At 41.4% G+C, this 18654-nt stretch overlaps 1 protein-coding gene across 8 annotated transcripts in view; it reads right to left on the bottom strand.

The window, feature by feature from the left end:
• PARK2 (parkin RBR E3 ubiquitin protein ligase) overlaps positions 1-18654 on the bottom strand; it is a 1245124-nt gene that overhangs the window by 704149 nt on the left and 522321 nt on the right. For 6 of the 8 annotated variants that reach the window (XM_010836732.1, XM_010836730.1, XM_010836731.1 and 3 more), the window contains one exon: positions 10255-10410. The exons of the other annotated variants lie outside the window; for them this stretch is intronic. In XM_010836732.1, the coding sequence (XP_010835034.1) occupies positions 10255-10410 (156 nt within the window). The remainder of the gene's footprint in view (positions 1-10254; positions 10411-18654) is intronic. 8 annotated transcript variants of the gene reach the window in all.

An 18654-nucleotide genomic window follows, 5' to 3' on the forward strand; every position in this document is an offset into this window, starting at 1 on the left:
ATAGGAGTAACTGAGAGATATTTTCTCCCTTCATTTGATATGCTGAAATGTATCCAAGGCAAACTTCCGTCCTCCAGTAGCTTCCATATCTAGCCAATTTCTAGATTCACCAGGGCACTAGCTTTCCTCCAAATACACTTTTAGTTGATAACAGGTAAACAGGGAGCTGTGTGTAGCCTTGAATATAGAGCATACCACAAAGCTTCAAAAACTCTTAAAGGCAGCTCACTCTCTTGACTCAGCTAAAGCTACACAGTTTTCTGTTTCTATTTCTTCACGTTCTTAGTCCATTCAGCAGTGTAAGGCAGATCTCAGCATCTCAGCATCAGAAGAGAGCCTACAACATCTAGGGCACCCACCCAAATGTGAAACCAAAGAACTCCTCTTAGGACGACGGGAGGCTAGTCTTTCTTAATTTCCACCCTTACAATGTCGATTTAAGATTTTTTGCTATAGGTCTATATAGAAACCTAGACAGCATATTAAAAAGCAGAGACATTACATTGCAGACAAAGATGCGTATAGTCAAAGCTACGGTTTTTCCAGTAGTCATGTACAGATGTGAAAGTTGGACCATAAAGAAGGCTGGGAGCTAAAGAACTAATGCTTTTGAAATGTGGTGTTGGAGAAGACTCGGGAGAGTCACTTGGATTGCCAGGAGATCAAACCAATCAATTCTAAAGGAAATCAACCCTGAATATTCACTGGAAGAACTGATACTGAAGCTGAATCTCCAATACTTTGGCCACCTGATGCGAAGAGCTGACTCATTGGGAAAGACCCTGATGCTGGGAAAGATTGAAGGCAAGAGTAGATGGAGTGACAGAGGATGAGATGGTTGGATGGCATCACCGACTCAAAGGGCATGAGTTTGAGCAAACTCCAGGAGACAGAGAAGGACAGGGAAGCCTGCAGTGCTGCAGTCCATGGGTTTGCAAAGAGTTGGACACAACTGAGAGAATGAAAAACAACAGCAAGAACAAAATTAAAAAAAAAAAAAAAAGTTGATTTGCATACTTAGCAATAAAGGATAAATCATTACAAAGATTGTTCGGGTGCAAAGAAAGCAATTAGAGAAAAAGTTCCTATATAATGGAAATAGCTATATTAATAAAAGAATTGTTCAATAGAGTGAATGAGTCAAGGGACGGACCAGTGCTTCTCAAACTCTGGTGTGCATGTGAATGACCAGGACTTTTGGTTAAAATGCAGAGTTTTAGACAGTAGGTCTGGGGTGGACTCTGAGACTGAATTTCTGACAAGCTCCCAGCTGACACTGGTGTTGCTGCTCCATTTCCATTCTGCCAGGGATAAGGATCTAAGAGATAAAGTTATGAAAATTTCCAAAACTCAGAGGACATAGATGAAGAGAGAGGAATAAAAACAAAGTTTCGCTTGTTTTTTAAATGGAAGCTAAATTAAGAAGTAACATGATTCTTCTAATTAGTAGAGAAAGGGCAGATCTCCTCACTCTCTGAGCTGGGACACGCATCTTCTCCTGCCCTCAACTGACTGAATGATATCCACACCTGCTTTGTGAGAGTGATCCTCTTTACTCAGTCTACTGATCCAAAGCCTAGTTTTTCCAGAAACACCTCCCAGACACACCCAGAAATAATGCTTTACCATCTCTCTGGGCATCGCTCAGCTTAGTGAAGTTGACTCACAAACCTAATCATTAGAGTAGGTAAATACTTACCTAAAGATGTACAAAGCAAAACATTTTTTAAAAGTCATAAAAGTGGGGAACATAGAAAACAAAATAAAATAAACCAAACAATGAACTGACAGAAGAGTCTATAGAAAGTAACAGATGTGAATTAGAACAGGAAATCCAATTAGTTCATGAAGAATGTCCTCAACGAGAAAGTACCTTCGATGACAACAAATTCTGTGATTAATAACAAAACTTTCTTAATCACAATATGAAGTCATGTTACTTTCATCAATAAGAAAAATGAAAGCCAACCTCTCTGAGAAAAATAGAAAGTAATAAAATAAAGGCATGAATCAAGTACAAAACAATATAAAATATGACAGATTTTTTTAGTTAATTTGTATCTTTTATTGACTTTCACATTTGGAACATTATTGGCTGGTACAGGTTGAGAATATAATTAGAATATGATGTCCTCCTTATGGATCTAATCATATGACATAGTTGGTACAAGGTAATTAAGGTTTATTTGTTTTAGATTTTTTTTTTAAATCAACTTATCGGCAACACATGGAAAGCTTCACTATGGTGAAAGAATGCAATACCAATCTTATAAGCCCTGTTAATGGAATCATAAGGATAGGGCTGACTGAACTTAGGAGGAGGGGAAAAAAGGGAAGAATTAAAAAACGGAGACATATACATTCCCTTCTTTTAGAAAATACTTGGTGGATATTATACAAGATTGCTGGATAAATAAAGGTTAAATTATGTTATTGAAAGTAATAATGCACTTTAGTATTATATCAAATAACTGAAGATGGGCTGTTATCTGGCTTAACATGTGAAAGTTCCAACAAGGCAGAGACTATGCTGCTTCTCCTATCCCTAGAAGATCCCAGTTAATATTGTGGAAGGTTGGCTAAACAACAGAAATGGAGTGAGAGAAGAGGCTCGGCACAGAGTAAGTATGCTGAGTTTTACATTCAAGATGGTGAATAAATAGGCATAGTAAAGGCTATTAAGTCCACACACAATTCCTTCATGATTATATTCCTCAAAGGAAATATATTTTTTAAATGTTTATAAGTGGCTAACTCTGGGGAACAGAACTGAAGCATGAGAGTCAGATTTTTTTTTTTTTTTTGAAGAAAGTAAGAAAGCATGTATTAACTAAAAGTATTTTAAATGTTAATATGACTAAGGTTTGAAACACTCTAAACATTTTCAATCTCATTAAAATCTATTTTTAAAAATATTTTTAATAATAGACTTCCCTCATTTATTTCTTCATTTTACTTAGGAGGAGTTCAGCATGCCAACCTAATTTTTTCTGGAAGTTTGCACAAATCATACAGGAGACCTGCATGAGATATAATTTGGGAAGCACACTGACGCTATTGAAGCTCACGGAAAGAAAAGGACTCACGTTCTCGATATAGCTCCATTCCTGTGATCACTGTCTTTTCACCTTTGTGATACATCTAAGTTTCACCTGGGGATTGGAGAAGCGTTTCAGACATGTGTCTATGGTGGGCATAGAGATTCTTTGCTTAAAAATAAAATATTGTACCTCAAAGGGATTATTTTATAAATAAATGCTAACGTTGAGAGGACAGTGGAATTTCTGATATCACAGAGAAAAGCACGACTGAGTCATCAACAGGATAATGCTGACCTGGAGAGCCACAAGCCTTTGTAAACAGCTGCCCTTATATTTCTAAAGTGCCCTCAATTGAATCCTTTTATATTTTCTTATTTCCTGTTGCTAGAAACCAGCCTTAGGCACATTTGTTTGTGAAGTTATTGGCAAAACTGCGAACCCGTGGGTGTCTACTAAAGACGGCAATCCCCTGACCCTCAGGGGACTGTCCAACTTTCCAACAGATAAACAGTTCCCTTTCTCTGTGCCCAGCTGTTTTCAAAGAAGGGTCTGGTCTATAGCCTTTGGGCGTGCTCAGTCACATCACCCGTGTCCAGTTGTTTGCAACCATATAGAGTGTAGCCCGTCAGGCTCCTCTGTCCATGGGATTCTCCAGGCAGGAATACTGGAGTGGGTTGCCATGATATCCTCCAGGGGATCTTCCTGTAACCTTATTTGAAGTTAAAATCCAATAGCATTTAAGATCCAAGTCCAAGACTCGTTTGTTAACCCTCTTCTTAGCCCAACACACATTTCATGAAGCGTCAGTGTTTTCTACCAACCGAGATAAACAATAGCAACAAAAGCCAGAATGTAGCAGGAACTCCAATCAGGGGATTAAAAATACGTATTTATAATGGAGTCTGCAGATTGCTAAGTACTATGTATGTTATATTAAAAAGGTAATTCAATTCTGAGTATAAAAGGGATTAAATTTAAGCCAAAGCAGCCAGGCAGGATAGTTAATGCAGTGACACAGGGGGATGGAGGGCACTTTTCAGCACTATGGGAACTTTTACCAACACAGGCACTGCTGTACACAAAACAGATACACCACCAGGGCCTGCTGCATAGACAGGGGATTAGAGCCAACACCTTAAAATAACCATAATGGAAAAGAATCTGAAAAAAACATATGTATAACTAAATCACTCTGCTGTACTCTCAAAACACTGGAAATCAACTGTACTTCAATTAAACAATCAAACTGAGGCACAGCTGAGTAGTATGTCTTCACGCTCTGACCCAGCATAAGACTAGACATCAACCATCATGGCAAAGCTATGAAAATACACAAGTAAAAGCCATCCTCAGGAAAGAGATATTTTACAGAACTTGTCAGAAAGCATGACCTGCCTTAGCAATAGCACGCGATGAAAGCCTGCACTTGCAGAAATTCAGGATTGCGAACAAGATGCAATGAGTGAGGCCACAGGCGGTCCTGGGGAGAGTGACGTGCGCAGGAAGGTCCCAGGGGAACCAACGACTCTAGACAACAAAGGGAAAGCTACCGGCTGGAGAAAGAAGGAGTTGAGCCCATTAGACTCACCAAAGAGGCTGCTTCCTTGTTTGGTTGTTTTTACTAACTTTTAGAGAGAAACTAGAAGATAAAATTAGAACCCCTCTATTTATTATTTATAGTATGAAGTATTAGCACAAAGAGCTGCCTCAGCTAGGTTTATTCATCTCTACAGATGCCATCCATTAAACACTTTGCAATATCCCCAAAGCCCTCACAGAATGATTGCTTTTTCGTTATTTACTGCGTTCTCAGCTGTTCATGAGTCAAACTGTGTTCCTCTGTGCTGCTGCTATAATTTTAGGTTGTACATTACTCCAGACCTTAAGCTTATACAATATCCCCGGACCAAAATCAAGGATTCTTTCCCCTGTCACAACCAATTAGCATCACATACTGATTATGGACTGTGAGACACTTGACAAATCTAGAACTCTTAACATATATCCTTGAGGTTTCTTTAACAATATGCTGAAATCTGTTCATAACTTTGTGGTTAGTAATGCTGTGGGTTTAGTAATTTTGAAACTCAGTTGTGTGAACTATCAGTTCAGTTCAGTTCAGTTCAGTCATTCAGTTGTGTCTGACTCTTTGTGACCCCATGAATCACAGCACGCCAGGCTTCCCTGTCTATCACCAACTCCTTGAGTTCACCCAAACTCATGTGCATCAAGTGGGTGATGCCATCCAGCCATCTCATCCTCTGTCATCCCCTTCTCCTCCTGCCCCCAATCCCTCCCAGCATCAGGGTCTTTCCCAGTGAGTCAACTCTTCGCATGAGGTGGCCAAAGTATTGGAGTTTCAGCCTCAGCATCAGTCCTTCCAAAGAACACCCAGGACTGATCTCCTTTAGGATGGACTAGTTGGATATCCCTTGCAGTCCAAGGGACTCTCAAGAGTCTTCTCCAACACCACAGTTCAAAAGCATCAATTCTTTGGTGCTCAACATTCAGTGTGAACTATGGAATAAAATAAATGACGTGGTATATCAATGTCTCCAGTAATGGGGTTTCTCCCCATGGAAGAGGATAGATACAGATACTGAAGAGAGAACGGTGATGGAGAATTCTGCAGTGCTGGATTTGAATCAGCATCGTCTGGAAGAACTGGTGAAAGGACATGTGTACACATGTGCCAGTGTATCATTTACTGAAACATTCGAGAAGCAAAGACATCTGTAGTAATGTGGACACCTAACACCTGCATTCGAGGACTCAGATAATCAAAGATGAGCCTGCAACACCCTGTGCTTAAGAACCAGGACGTTTTCAAAGACTGATGGGGATATATCAAAAATATGCAGAGGCTGGCGTAACAGACTGCTGCTGGCCACTTACTTCTTTCAAGAATGATGTGACAGAGTAAATGGAAAAATAATAAAACCAAGCCTCTTTCTACTTGCAGTCACAAAATGCAACATTGACTTGAACAGGAATATCAATGGATCCTTCGAAACCTGTTGGGGAATAAGACATTCACATGATCTCAAAGTAGCACCCTCCCCTTTTTTATGTGCTAATTACTCCAGGGAAAGGTTGCCTTCACAAGGAAGATATATGATGGACGTCGTGTTCCCAGATGATGAAACTCAGCATCACTAGTATCAAAAGATAAGACGTGTGCCCGCGGACGAGATGCAAGGTGACTTACACACCATCTAGGAACTGTACACACCAACTTGCCATTTACTCTGACTGTGATAGGATCACGGGGAAGAACCTCAGGAAAAATCCAGGTTGTGGGGCGTTCCAAAAGACAACTGGCCTGAAGTCTTTACAATGTCAGGCAGAGGTGGTGGAAGACAAGAAATGGCAGAAAGTTATGATACAGTGATGACTCAAGGAATATGAGATGGCCTGACATGACAGGATGACCAAGAGCAATCCTTGCCTTAACCAGGAAGAGGAAAACAAAACAGCCATAAAGGGCATGTGGGGGACAAAGGTGGTCATCTGCTCATGGGCTGCATATTAAAAAATAACACTAAATCAATATTAAATTTCATGGATATTATAGTAATGATGTGAGATGTGAGACTTTAGATTAGAGGGATACATGCTGAGATATTAGAAGAAAAATAGTATGACATCTGCAAATTTCAAATAAATTGATAAAATATATGTGTGTGTGTGTGTGTGTGTGTGTGTGTATATGTACACTCTTACAAATATGCCATTTATCTCATGTCTGTGTGTGGATTTGGGGGCAGAAATATGGTGCCTATACTAGTTCCTCAATTTTTCAATAGTTTTACAATTTAAAAAAAAATAGAGAACATTTCTGTGGGAGAGAAAGAAGGAAGAAAAATAACCAGAAGTTTCTGTTGATTGAATTAAGGAAATCACTTTTCAATATGCAAAGCATCTGGGCAATTGGATTTTTCACATTTTAGCTAGTTCCACTGATGCCTCACAGTCTTACTTTCATAACCTCAATAAAAATCTACTGCCAAATGTTTGAATCCAAAGTTCTTTCCAATGTGTCTGAAAGTAGAAACTGTGTTCCCAATATAGAGAATCAAAATGAGCTTTTAAAGTCATTCACAACATTAGTAGCCAAGACATTATGAGAGACCTGCGAGTCTAAGCCAATTTTCTGATTTTTAATCCAAATAGTTTATCTCAATTTAACACCCTCAATACTTTGATCTATATCATACTGTACTAACACTAAGCATATTTCTATGCCGGAAAATTTGAATAGGTGATGTGAAAACTTGAATGGTATTTGTGTCCATCAAACAGCACTTAACATTCAAAATCCATTTATATATCCAATGTTAGACGAAATATTGTGGTGACATTCTTTTAGACGAAATTGTTTCATGTGGAAAATGATATTCCAGTCTAATTTTGCGGAGGAGATTCACTATGAAACAAAGAAAATTTAAAGAGTATTCATGTCTCCTTACTTACTAGAATGCTTTCCACAAAGAATCCCTGATTTTTTCAGGCCATTTTTTAAGATTCTTATTCAAACACTGCATATAAAACAGGCAGAACCATTTTCAGCCATGAAGGAATTTAAGTTTACTTTGCGCTTCCCTGGTGGGTGTATGCAGAATGTCAGATGAGGCATGCTTTGCAGGTAATCGGGTTTCCCACATGGCGCTTTGGTAAAGAATCCACCTGCAATGCAGGAGACGTGGGCTCCATCCCTGGGTCGGGAAGGTCCCTTGGAGACGGGAATGGTACCCACGTCAGTATCCTTGCCTGGAGAATTCCATGGACGGGGAGCCTGGCGGGCTTCGGTCAGACATGATTGAATGACCAACACTTTCACTTTCACCGGCCTTTTGGCCTAACACAGTGCCCTATGGAAGTACTTCATATATGTAGTACCAAAGGACTTTTGATTTTAACAAGATTACCCACCGTGAAAGCTGGGAATGGGGTGTCTTCCTGAGTCCACTTTATCTCATCTCAGAAGCCATCTTCATACTCGTCTCATTACAAGTATCCCTGTATTTCTATCTCTCAACATCTTTCTCAACTAACACTTAGAAAATATTCAGAAATCTCATTTAAATTGTTTATAATGACTAACACGTTAGTTAACAATCCTAAGGTATTTTAAAGATGCAAATATTTAAATACAATAAAGAAATGGTATTTATGGCATAATATACTAAATATACTTGAGTGCCATCACTAGAGTATAAGGCCTGCTCTGGATCTGTGTCCCTCCCGTCTGAACTATCAGCACCTTAAGGATAGCTGGGAGGTCTTTCACTGCACTTATCATGCTATCCTTGGTATATGTCTCTCAAGAACTGACTCACTGTTTTCATGATTTAAAATAAATGAAAAATATACTAGCAGGCTTAGAGTTAATTTGAGGATGATAATATGACATCTTCCTATAAAAGCAGAGGATGAAATTATGTCATATGTACTGAACTGTTTCCAGGTATTAAGCCATATGAAATATCATGTATTTATTGAGCAGAAACTGCATTTAGAAATACCCAATTTAAAAGAATGTTTAAAGGTCATCAAGCGTGATTACATTCTGTTCAACATTATAAAATGCAGTCAAGTGTAAATGATTATCAAGGAAATTATGAATGATTCATTCACAGCCGATTTTTCATTAGAAGGTAATGTCTCCTTTCCCGTAAAGTCAACATTATGATCCAGGATGCCATTTATCAGAATTTATGTTATTAAACAAGAGAGGAGAAGGGAATTTTCTTAAGCACCTCACATCACTTCAATTATTTTCCAGCTAAAAAGGAAGACACACATTGCAGTCACTGGAGGGAGAGTGCGTATAGGATATGGAGAGCGTGTACAATATGATTTGAGACACATGTCAATTTTATTTACATGTGTGTGTACGCGTGAGGACATGTGTATGGTTTAATCACTGAGTTTTGATTTAATGACTAAATGTCAATTACAAATGTTTCTTTATTGTATTTAAATATTTGAGTCTTTAAAATACCTTAGGATTGTTAACTAATGTGTTAGTCATTATAAACAATTTAAATGAGATTTCTGAATATTTTCTAAGTGTTAGTTGAGAGAGATGTTGAAAGATAGAAATACAGGGATACTTGTAATGAGACGAGTATGAAGATGGCTTCTGAGATGAGATAAAGTGGACTCAGGAAGACACCCCATTCCCAGTTTTCACGGTGGGTAATCTTGTTGAAATCAAAAGTCCTTTGGTACTACATATATAACCAGCACGAGCTAAGGAGATTTATTCCAGTAAAAATCTCTTTAGTGTGTTAAATACACGTTCCACAGCGTCTTTTTGCCACTGAGATTTAAGAGTTATTTTTACTTCCTGTCTCTTTAAAAAACTGCTTCACAATTTACAGGGCCACTGCTCACTTCTTATATTTTAAAAAATATAAAGAGGAATTTAGAAAAATTAGAACCCCTCCTGAACAGTAGATTAAATGTGTCCTTCAGCAAATTTTCATGACTGACATACTATGCTTAGTGCAAGTTACATCAATAGATATATAATATTGAGAGAATAATCACCAAGTATTCTCATGTACTTGGCTTAACAGTTTTAATCCATTCTAAGTAGAATAATTTGATTAATAAACTGTCGGTCAAATAAGGATCTGTTAGTCTGTGGCTTATTTAATTGAATCCATGGAAAAGCTTGTGAGGAATCCATTGATCACAGCAAGAAAACAATTCCTACTTGGGGTGCTTCTAATCTCACACTCTTATTGCTATGTGTGGCTTTAAATTGTGGATTGATTTCTGCATCACGATTCTCGTGAGAAGGAACTTATTAGGAAAGAGAAGAGACCACGGAGGCGTGTGCAAGTAAACACCGAGTCCTTGGAACTTGAGTCCTTGTCGCACAGGTTCCCTCTGGTGTACCCTCTGCAGTCTGATCCAGTCCAACCTGGTAACTGTTTACCATGCAGAGGGTGTTCACAAGTTCATGGGTGTATTTATCCTACACATGGAGACTGAGTGTGTGCTGTGCCCCCTGAAGGACCATGCATTACTGAAAATCCTCGGAATAAATACCCTGCACAGTGCTCACAGTCTAGTCAGACAGAGACTGGGAAACAGACAGCAGCAGCTGATTGACAGAAATGAGACTGTAGAGAGGTGCGCCGGCAGTGAAGAAGTGCTGGGGAGTGGGGGATGCAGGAGAGCTCTGAGTAGTGCAATATACCTGAAATGTGGCGAGCGTGGGAAAATAAAACGACCACAGGCTGCACAGATCAAAGAAGTGCACATCCAGGCATGGGGCTTTTACTCTGCACACGAGCGGCAGGAATGGAGGCACTGTAAGAAGCTGAGGAGCAGTGTCCATTCTAGAGCTCACGACCTAAAAGGCAAGAAGGCGGTTTCAGATCCATGGAGTGTGTTTCATCAAACCGCACAGGATAATTTCTGAGCAACACACAAAAATGTAAATCACCGAGGGAAAGCAGTGGTAATTCATGATGACATAAAAACCACTCTAAATCACCAATACAAAGCAGGCAAAGAAAATGTTCCTTAGAGTAGAAAGAGAGAGAGAAGGCGGGGCTTAAAAACCCATGGTGAAGAGTGATTCTAAATCTCTACATTGACACGTAAATGGCTTTGCATCAGGCTATGCTAGAAAGTTATGTGATTTCAAACAAGACTTATATTCAGGAGGAGATTCCCGGCAGCCTGTTACAAGCATGCCCTCTAGTTGGCATTCTCGTTACTAGGGTTCAAAGTCTTACAGACATGCACACTGCAGCCCTTCCCCTTACCAAGGGCGTGTGACTTACAGGCAATGTAAAATTCGGCAGAGACTGTGAGAAAGGTCCAAAGACTTCTGAATCAAGTCTTTCTCAACACATGGGAAAATTGAGTTGAATTGATAAATTTTTCCCATAAAAAGATCACCCAAAATCTTGCCATGCCCTACCCTGGCCCTGGAACATCTGAGACTTTGTTGGAACGCTCTGATTTATCTGTCATTTGCAGCTTCATCCATTCACACTCGTGTCGGGCAGTCTGAACAAGGGCCTCAGAGAGCAATCCCAACACAGGCTCCATTCTGTAAGTGGTCAGTAAGTACCACTGACCTCTATCCTGCGTGTGTGCTAAGTCGCTTCAGTCACGTCCGACTCTTTGCAACCCCACAGACTGTAGCTGGCCAGGCTCCTCTGTCCATGGGATTCTCCAGGCAAGAATACTTTTTCCAGTAGTCATGTATGGATGTGAGAGTTGGACTGAACTGTGGGGCTGGAGGACTCTTGAGAGTCCCTTGGACTGCAAGGAGATCCAACCAGTCCATCCTAAAGGAAATCAGTCCTGAATTTTCACTGGAAGGACTGATGCTGAAGCTGAAGCTCCAATACTTTGGCCACCTGATACGAAGAGCTGACTCACTGGAAAAGACCCTGATGCTGGGAAAGACTGAGGGCGGGAGGAGAAGGGGACAACAGAGGATGAGATGGCTGGATGGCATCACCAACTCAATGGACATGAACTTGAGCAAACTCCAGGAGATAGTGCAGGACAGAGGAGCCTGGCGTGCTGCAGTCCATGAGGTCTCAAAGAGTGGGACAGGACAGCACCTAAACAGCAACAAACCTCTATCCAAGGAGCAGAAACTCATAGCCGAGCATGAAGAGAGCAATGCCACCCCAGTCAACATCCCCATTACCTCGCTTCTTGGAAGCACAATAAGTCAGGGTGACCTATCACACTATATTTAACTTTGCTAGAGAAAATGCTGCTGATTGTGTTTTTGAGTCTGGTATCAAATGATAGAAATGAAAAGTTCTTTACAAAAATGCTTAAACTTCAAATTATGAAAACCTGTATGTTCACGTTAGAAAGTAGTAAACATTTCAGGTTGGAACATACTGCATTTTTTTTTTATTAAACGCTTCACCTCATTTTCACTATTAATTATGTACAAGTGTGTTTGTTTCACTTTTGTAAATGGATGGCAACTATAAATGGCATTGTGGTTCCTAAGTAAATGCCAAGGGAAGGCAGTACACTCTGGGGTCCTGACCTTGGAGTGGTCCATGATAAATGACTCAAAAACAACATCATTAACATGTGCCCTTTAGAAGCAAATAAAACCAACCACAACCAAAAGCGTATTTAATTGTTTTCTTCATTTATGAGGCAATCCATGAATTTTAGTGCAAAAAAAAAAAAAAGCCTATGATCCCCTTGGCACTTTGCATTAGCATCACACACACGGAGATGACCTGTCCTTTGAACACAAGGATGATGCCCTTCTCGACATACTGCCAGCCTAGAGCGCACAGAGAGCTGCTTCCCCAAAGTCGTAATTTTATTCCACCCACACTTCATCCAATACATTTGTGACCAAGAACACACACTTTCAAACTGGCTACATGAGATGAAATGTGTCTATCTAGGTAACGGAATGAGAAAAGGAAAGTGAATCGAATTAAGCAGACAGACATTATGGTAGAACCCGAGGCAGCTATCTTACTTCAGATGGGAAGGAATATTTTTCTCTCTAACAAAGTTGCCATGCATTCTGGTAGAGCCCGGGGGAAAAGTCCTCTTTGCTCTTAGACTGCTTCCTCAGGAAGAAAGGGAAGGTGCTGTATCTATTATGAGAAAATGTAACGTGGGTGCTCATTATCCAAACGCATGGCAGGATGAGACCAGTGATCCTCAAATCAGCACAAAGTCTATAGGATTTTGTGGGCTTCCCTAGTCGCCCAGCAGTAAAGAATCCTGCCTGCCAACTCACAAAAGTGGGCTTGGTGCCTGAGTCAGGAAGATACCCTGGAGGCGGAAATGGCAACTCACTCCAGTAATCTTGCCTGGAAAATCCCATGGACAGGAGAGCCTGGAGGGCTACAGTTCATGAGGTCACAAAACAGTCGGATACGACTGAGGGACTAAACAACAGCTACAGGATTTTAATTAAGGTGAGTGGGACCATTGGGGAAGTGCTGTGGATGAGCTTCCAACCTATGGTCTTCCACAACAGCTGGCAAGCCCATCAGGCATTTGGGCATTTTAAAATTTTTTTTCTCAATGTCCTACTCACCCTTCTACACTAAGCTATCGATGGTGGGAGGGATGGAACTCTGAAAGCTTATTTCCCAAGCTCCTTTGCTGATTGGCTTTTGCTAGATCCTGTCTGTAGAGACACGTGGGGGAGTCTGGCATGTGAGAGAAGGATGGAGCCCTTCTCATCCCTGCCGGCTTGCCTTGCTGTTTGTGTCAGCGATATGACATGAGCAGAAGTGTCCCAGGAGTCGTTCTTTGTCACAGGGCTGCTGTTGTCTCCAGCATCTGGATTCTGTTGGCATTCCTAGAACCAGTTTATTTGGCCCCACTACGGAACCCACAGCAGCCACTTCTTCAAGCCAGCAAGGCAGAGAAGGCAGAAGGGCTGTGGTCACTGGCATGGAGACATCAGACAGATTGGAGAGTTCACCATTGGCTTTGTCTGAATCTACCTATTTGATCTGCTTCAAGTCTCAGGGTCCAGTGTCTTTCTAATCAATGCTCTACCTTTCACATAAAGATGAGAAGAGTCTGTGAACTTAGTTGTAATTCTGTAACCTGTTGCAATTCTATGTGATTTTGGATTTGATTTTCTGTAAGTCAGCCCCACAGCTTCAAGGGGAAAAAATAAAAAAAAGAAAAATCACAAAAACCCTTCTTTTAGTTTTTTACATCAACACAGAAGTTCTTTGGTCTTTTGAACACACCCTGAAGTCGTGATTCTTCTCAAAGTGCCCCATCCATTTGATCACATAGTCTTTGTCATCATCATTCCTACCATCAGAGGCAAGGACAGCAAGGACGTGACCACTGAAGGCACTCACCATAAAGCTTCTAAGAAAGATACAGATGCTTCTTACCATCAGTCACAGTGAATATTCCTCTAAGACTCTTTGAAGCGTCTTGCACCATCTAACAGCATGACTGCAGTAAGGGAAACACACCTCTGCTGAAAATTATTGCCTTTGAATCAAATTGGTTTACCAAATCCAACGTGTCTTTCCTGTCCACTGTGTTTCTAACAGCACCACCATCCAAAAACGTCCTAGGGACTGCACGGTGCTCACACACCTAGCTTCTGAACACTGAATTCGCGTCCCTGTGCAGGGAGTGTGGCAATGAGCCGTGCCCGTTGACTTCTCTCATATCACTGTCGCATCTCACCCAGAGGCAGCCCTCTTGTTAGAATGGTGACTAGACCCAGCTGGTGACAAGGATTGAGGGGCTGGGGTGCTGTCTGAGAGACCTCCTGCATATACTCTGTAAGATCCAGAAAACTCAGGCGCAGACTCAAGGCAGGAGAGTGGGTGTGGCCGTATTCAGACCTGCGCCTAGTACCCGCTCTCAGAATGCCTGATTCCGTCTTGCCCGCCTCCGGCTCTGCTGGTTTGAAAGGACGCTGGAGAGCAGGGTTTCCACCACAGAATGCCTAATTCCATCTTCCCCGCTTCCGGCTCTGCTGGTTTGAAAGGACCAAGGACAGCAGGGTTTCCACCAGAAAACACAAAAACAGTTACACACACTAACAGTTAAGAATGTGACCTGGCCAGGTAGAGTTCCACAAATGTTGAATTAACAGGGGAAAAAAGAGGGGGTATTGTGTTGGCTGGAGCAGAATCCTAAGGGTGGTTAGTGCACCCTGATGATGGCAGGAAATCGATGTAATATACGAGGGTTTTCAATGGTACCTCTTAGTATTTCCATGCTCCAGAGTGAAAGTTCCTAAAAACTATGGCAATCCAATGAAGATTTCTGTATTTAGAGCCGTCAGGAATGCAGATGTGTGTCACCCCATAAAATAATTTTTTTTTAAAAAAATCCTACAAACTGAGATTATTAATGAGGGAAAAAGATAAATAGGATGCATAACAGATAAAAAAGATGTTGAAATTCTCATCACCAGTTACAGAATTGAGAACTGTATGAAGTTCTCTCTCTCTCTCTCTCTCTCTGTCTATATATATATACACACACACACACGTGTGTGTGTATGGATATTCGTATGTATATGTAATAATAACTTTCTTTTCCTCCTTCCTTATTCCCTGTAGTTATCTTTATGGTTAACCTTACAACTTATTTTTAATATAAATATATACATGATATATGTATATATATAATATATATACACATATCTTTAGGAATTAGGAATAAACTAATAAAGGGATTAGCACCTCACAGATAAGAGTAATGTGACTGTTGGAACTTGTGTCTTCCATTTTGCAGGGGAGGCTAAGACAGCCCTTGTATACACTTACATGAATGGCCTTCCTTGCTAGGTGTAGTTATGAAGTATTCACTGCACTTCGAATATACGTGTAAAAGGTTGCGTATGCACGATGTGTAACTGAAGGGCGTGCTATAGGGATGATGAACTAGCATTTCTCAATTCCAAATCCGCCATCTTTCTCCATTCTCTAACGCTTTGGCTGGGGTTTGACATACAAAGTTAATCAGACCCCTTTACCAGCTGGATTCTGGCTAGATTATGCAAAGGAAGGTGCCAGCAGGGGACAGGCACACAGGAGGACAGGGGAGCAGCTTCCTTCATGCTCTTCGGGTGATGTTCGGTGAGCACGGAGCCACCAGGGGAAGCTTCCTCCAGCAGCAGCACTTCCTCCCACCCCAGCTGTACTTCCCAGCAAGTAGCTTCTTCTAAACAATGGGGACCAGCCTCACCCTTGCCCTTTCAGAGATCTGAACCCCAGTTTTGAGAGCTTCTTAGTTCTGATAAACCCAATCTATTGCCTTTGATCCCCTAACACCAGGCATGGCAGCATCCTCTTGCAGGGATCCTCTCTCCTTACAACTAATTCCCTACAGTAAATTCACTCTCTGAAAACCCAGTGGTAGCTCCTATTCCCTGACTGAGAAAGGGACATAGCAGTGTTTAAGTCTGTGAAGCTGGGAGTTCATTATGGCAAGTTAAGTGCAAGTAACAAAAAGTCTGCGCTTGGGACAGATAGAGTGACTATTATAGAGGAAAGGCTTAATAAAGCTGTCAACTCGGATCTGAACTACAATCGAAGAAGCGGAGGGCAAACCAAAGAAAACCCAAGGTTCTGAAGCTCAGTGAACGGAGTATGAGGGTACAAATAATGGGCATGAGGACAACTAGGTGAAAATTCGTCACAGGTAAGCGCAAGTCTTCTTACATTCAAGACAGTGCCATAGAATTAGAACTAAAAATTTGAGACTAATCTGTAGGTTCATGTGTTTAACTCCAAGCGAGCAGAGGAAATCACTGAACAGGAAATTGTAGAGACAAGAGAGGTGAGGAGAAGAGGGTGACCGAGGATGAGATGGTTGGATGGTGTCACCGATGAATTGGACATGAACTTGGGCAAATTCCAGAAGATGGTGAGGGACCGGGAAGCCTGGCGAGCTGAAATCCATGGGGTCCCGAAGAGTGGGACATGACGTGGTGAGTGAGCAACAACGACAGCTACAGGACAAAGAAACCACCCTTGAGGAACATCCTCGTTTGCGAGATCAGCTGAGAACAGCAGGTCAGCGAGAGAGATAAACAAGGGCTAGTCGGGGAAGAACGGGATGAAACCCATCAGCAGAGTGTCATAGGTTCCGGGGAGCCACAGAAAGCGGACACGGAAGAGGACTGGTCACTTGTGTCAAACGCCTTCACAGAAGATCTCAGCCAACACCATGCACAATTATTATAGAAAGTGAGTAATCATCCAGAATGCCACCTCCCAATCTACCAGCTGTCCTGTGGGAATGTGACACAGTATCATCAGTTCTGATTTAGTGAGAATGACACCAACAGTCAGGAGACAGAGAAACGGGAAACGCTGCCAGCATCGTGCTGCACATCCCTGACTCTGCCCCGGAAAGACTGCGCCTGCAGTCTACTTTGGAATGAGAGCTCTATGAATAAGCTTCATGTGAGTCTGCGCAGGGGACTCAGCTCCAAGCAACAGAAATAGCTCCACTTAGGACTCGCAAGGAGGCAATTTTTTAGACCATTTCCCCCCCCCCAATTCTTCATTGGTGTAGTATTTTATCCTATTTGAGTGGCAACATGTAAATATTATCATCCCATCCTGTTTTCTTAAGTGACAATATTTTTTTCCTACAAAAGAACTAAGGTTAAAGAGATGAAACACAGTTTCAAGAAACCTTCTAACGGGGATTGGAAGAAAGCAGGAGGAATGCGTTACCCCCAGGGGAAACTGAGAACAGACCTAACAGCCATCTTGTCGGTCGACTCAAGCAATCTGGGCTTGCTGTTTGCATTCAAAAGCAGGGGCCTCTGGGCACAACTCTTCCAGTTCTACCAGTGCACAATGGTCGACTCCAGGAAAGACTGGATGGCAGAACCGTGGAGAACTGATGGTACTTTTCAAACAGAAAACTCTAGAAGCACATTCAAAGAGGAGTCGTGGCAGGCCCTTAATAAATTGTATTTGCTGGATGAAGGTGTGAATGATGGCTTGAGACCCTTCTTTGCCTAGGTATGTGGCTCCTTACAATCAAAAGGAGAAGTATTGTTTTTAAAACAGAGGTGGAGTACCGTCAGAGATCACATGTGCTATGAATTCGGAGCCTAGTAGATATCCGTGCCCTGTCACTGCTAGGAAGAGCTTCACTTTTGAGTAGCAACAGAAGCAGGGAGCTATGGATCATGATATCTGATTTACTGACAAATGGCAAATAGATGGGGAAACAATGGAAACAGTGACAGAATTTATTTTGGTGGGCTCCAAAATCACTGCAGATAGTGACTGCAGTCATGAAATTAAAAGATGCTTGCTCTTTGAAAGAAAAGTTATGACCAACCTAGACAGCATATTAAAGAGCAGAGGCATTACTTTGCCAACAAATGTCCATCTAGTAAAAGCTTTGGTTTGTCCAGTAGTCATGTATGGATGTGAGAGTTGGACTACAAAGAAAGCTGAGCACCAAAGAATGGATGCTTTTGAATTGTGGTGTTGCAGACGACTCTTGAGAGTCCCTTGAACTGCAAGGAGATCAAACCAGTCTATCCTAAAAGAAATCAGTCCTAAATATTTACTGGAAGGACTGATGTTAAAGCTGAACTCCAATAGTTTGGCCAGCTGATGCAAAGAACTGACTCATTAGAAAAGACCCTGATGCTGGGAATGATTGAAGGCGGGAGGAGAAGGGAACGACAGAGGATGAGATGGTTGGATGGCATCACTGACTCAATGGACATGAGTTTGAGTAAGGTCCAGGAGTTGGTGATGGACAGGGAGGCCTGGCGTGATGCAGTCCATAGGGTCTCAAGAAGTTGGACACGAGTGAGTGACTGAAGTGAACTGAATGTATAATTAATTTAATTTTTGTCAATTTTTTTAAGCACAAATAGTACCTAGCCAAAGCCTTTGACTGTGTGGATCACAATAAACTGTGGAAAATTCTGAAAGATATGGGAATACCAGACCACCTGACCTGCCTCTTGAGAAACCTATATGCAGGTCAGGAAGCAACAGTTAGAACTGGACATGGAACAACAGACTGGTTCCAAATAGGAAAAGGACTACGTCAAGGCTGTATTTTGTCACCCTGCTTATTTAACTTATATGCAGAGTACATCCTGTGA

The sequence above is a fragment of the Bison bison genome, unplaced genomic scaffold (genome assembly GCF_000754665.1).
Source record: "Bison bison bison isolate TAMUID 2011002044 unplaced genomic scaffold, Bison_UMD1.0 scf7180017864065, whole genome shotgun sequence".
In the NCBI taxonomy this organism is placed as follows: Eukaryota; Metazoa; Chordata; class Mammalia; order Artiodactyla; family Bovidae; genus Bison; species Bison bison.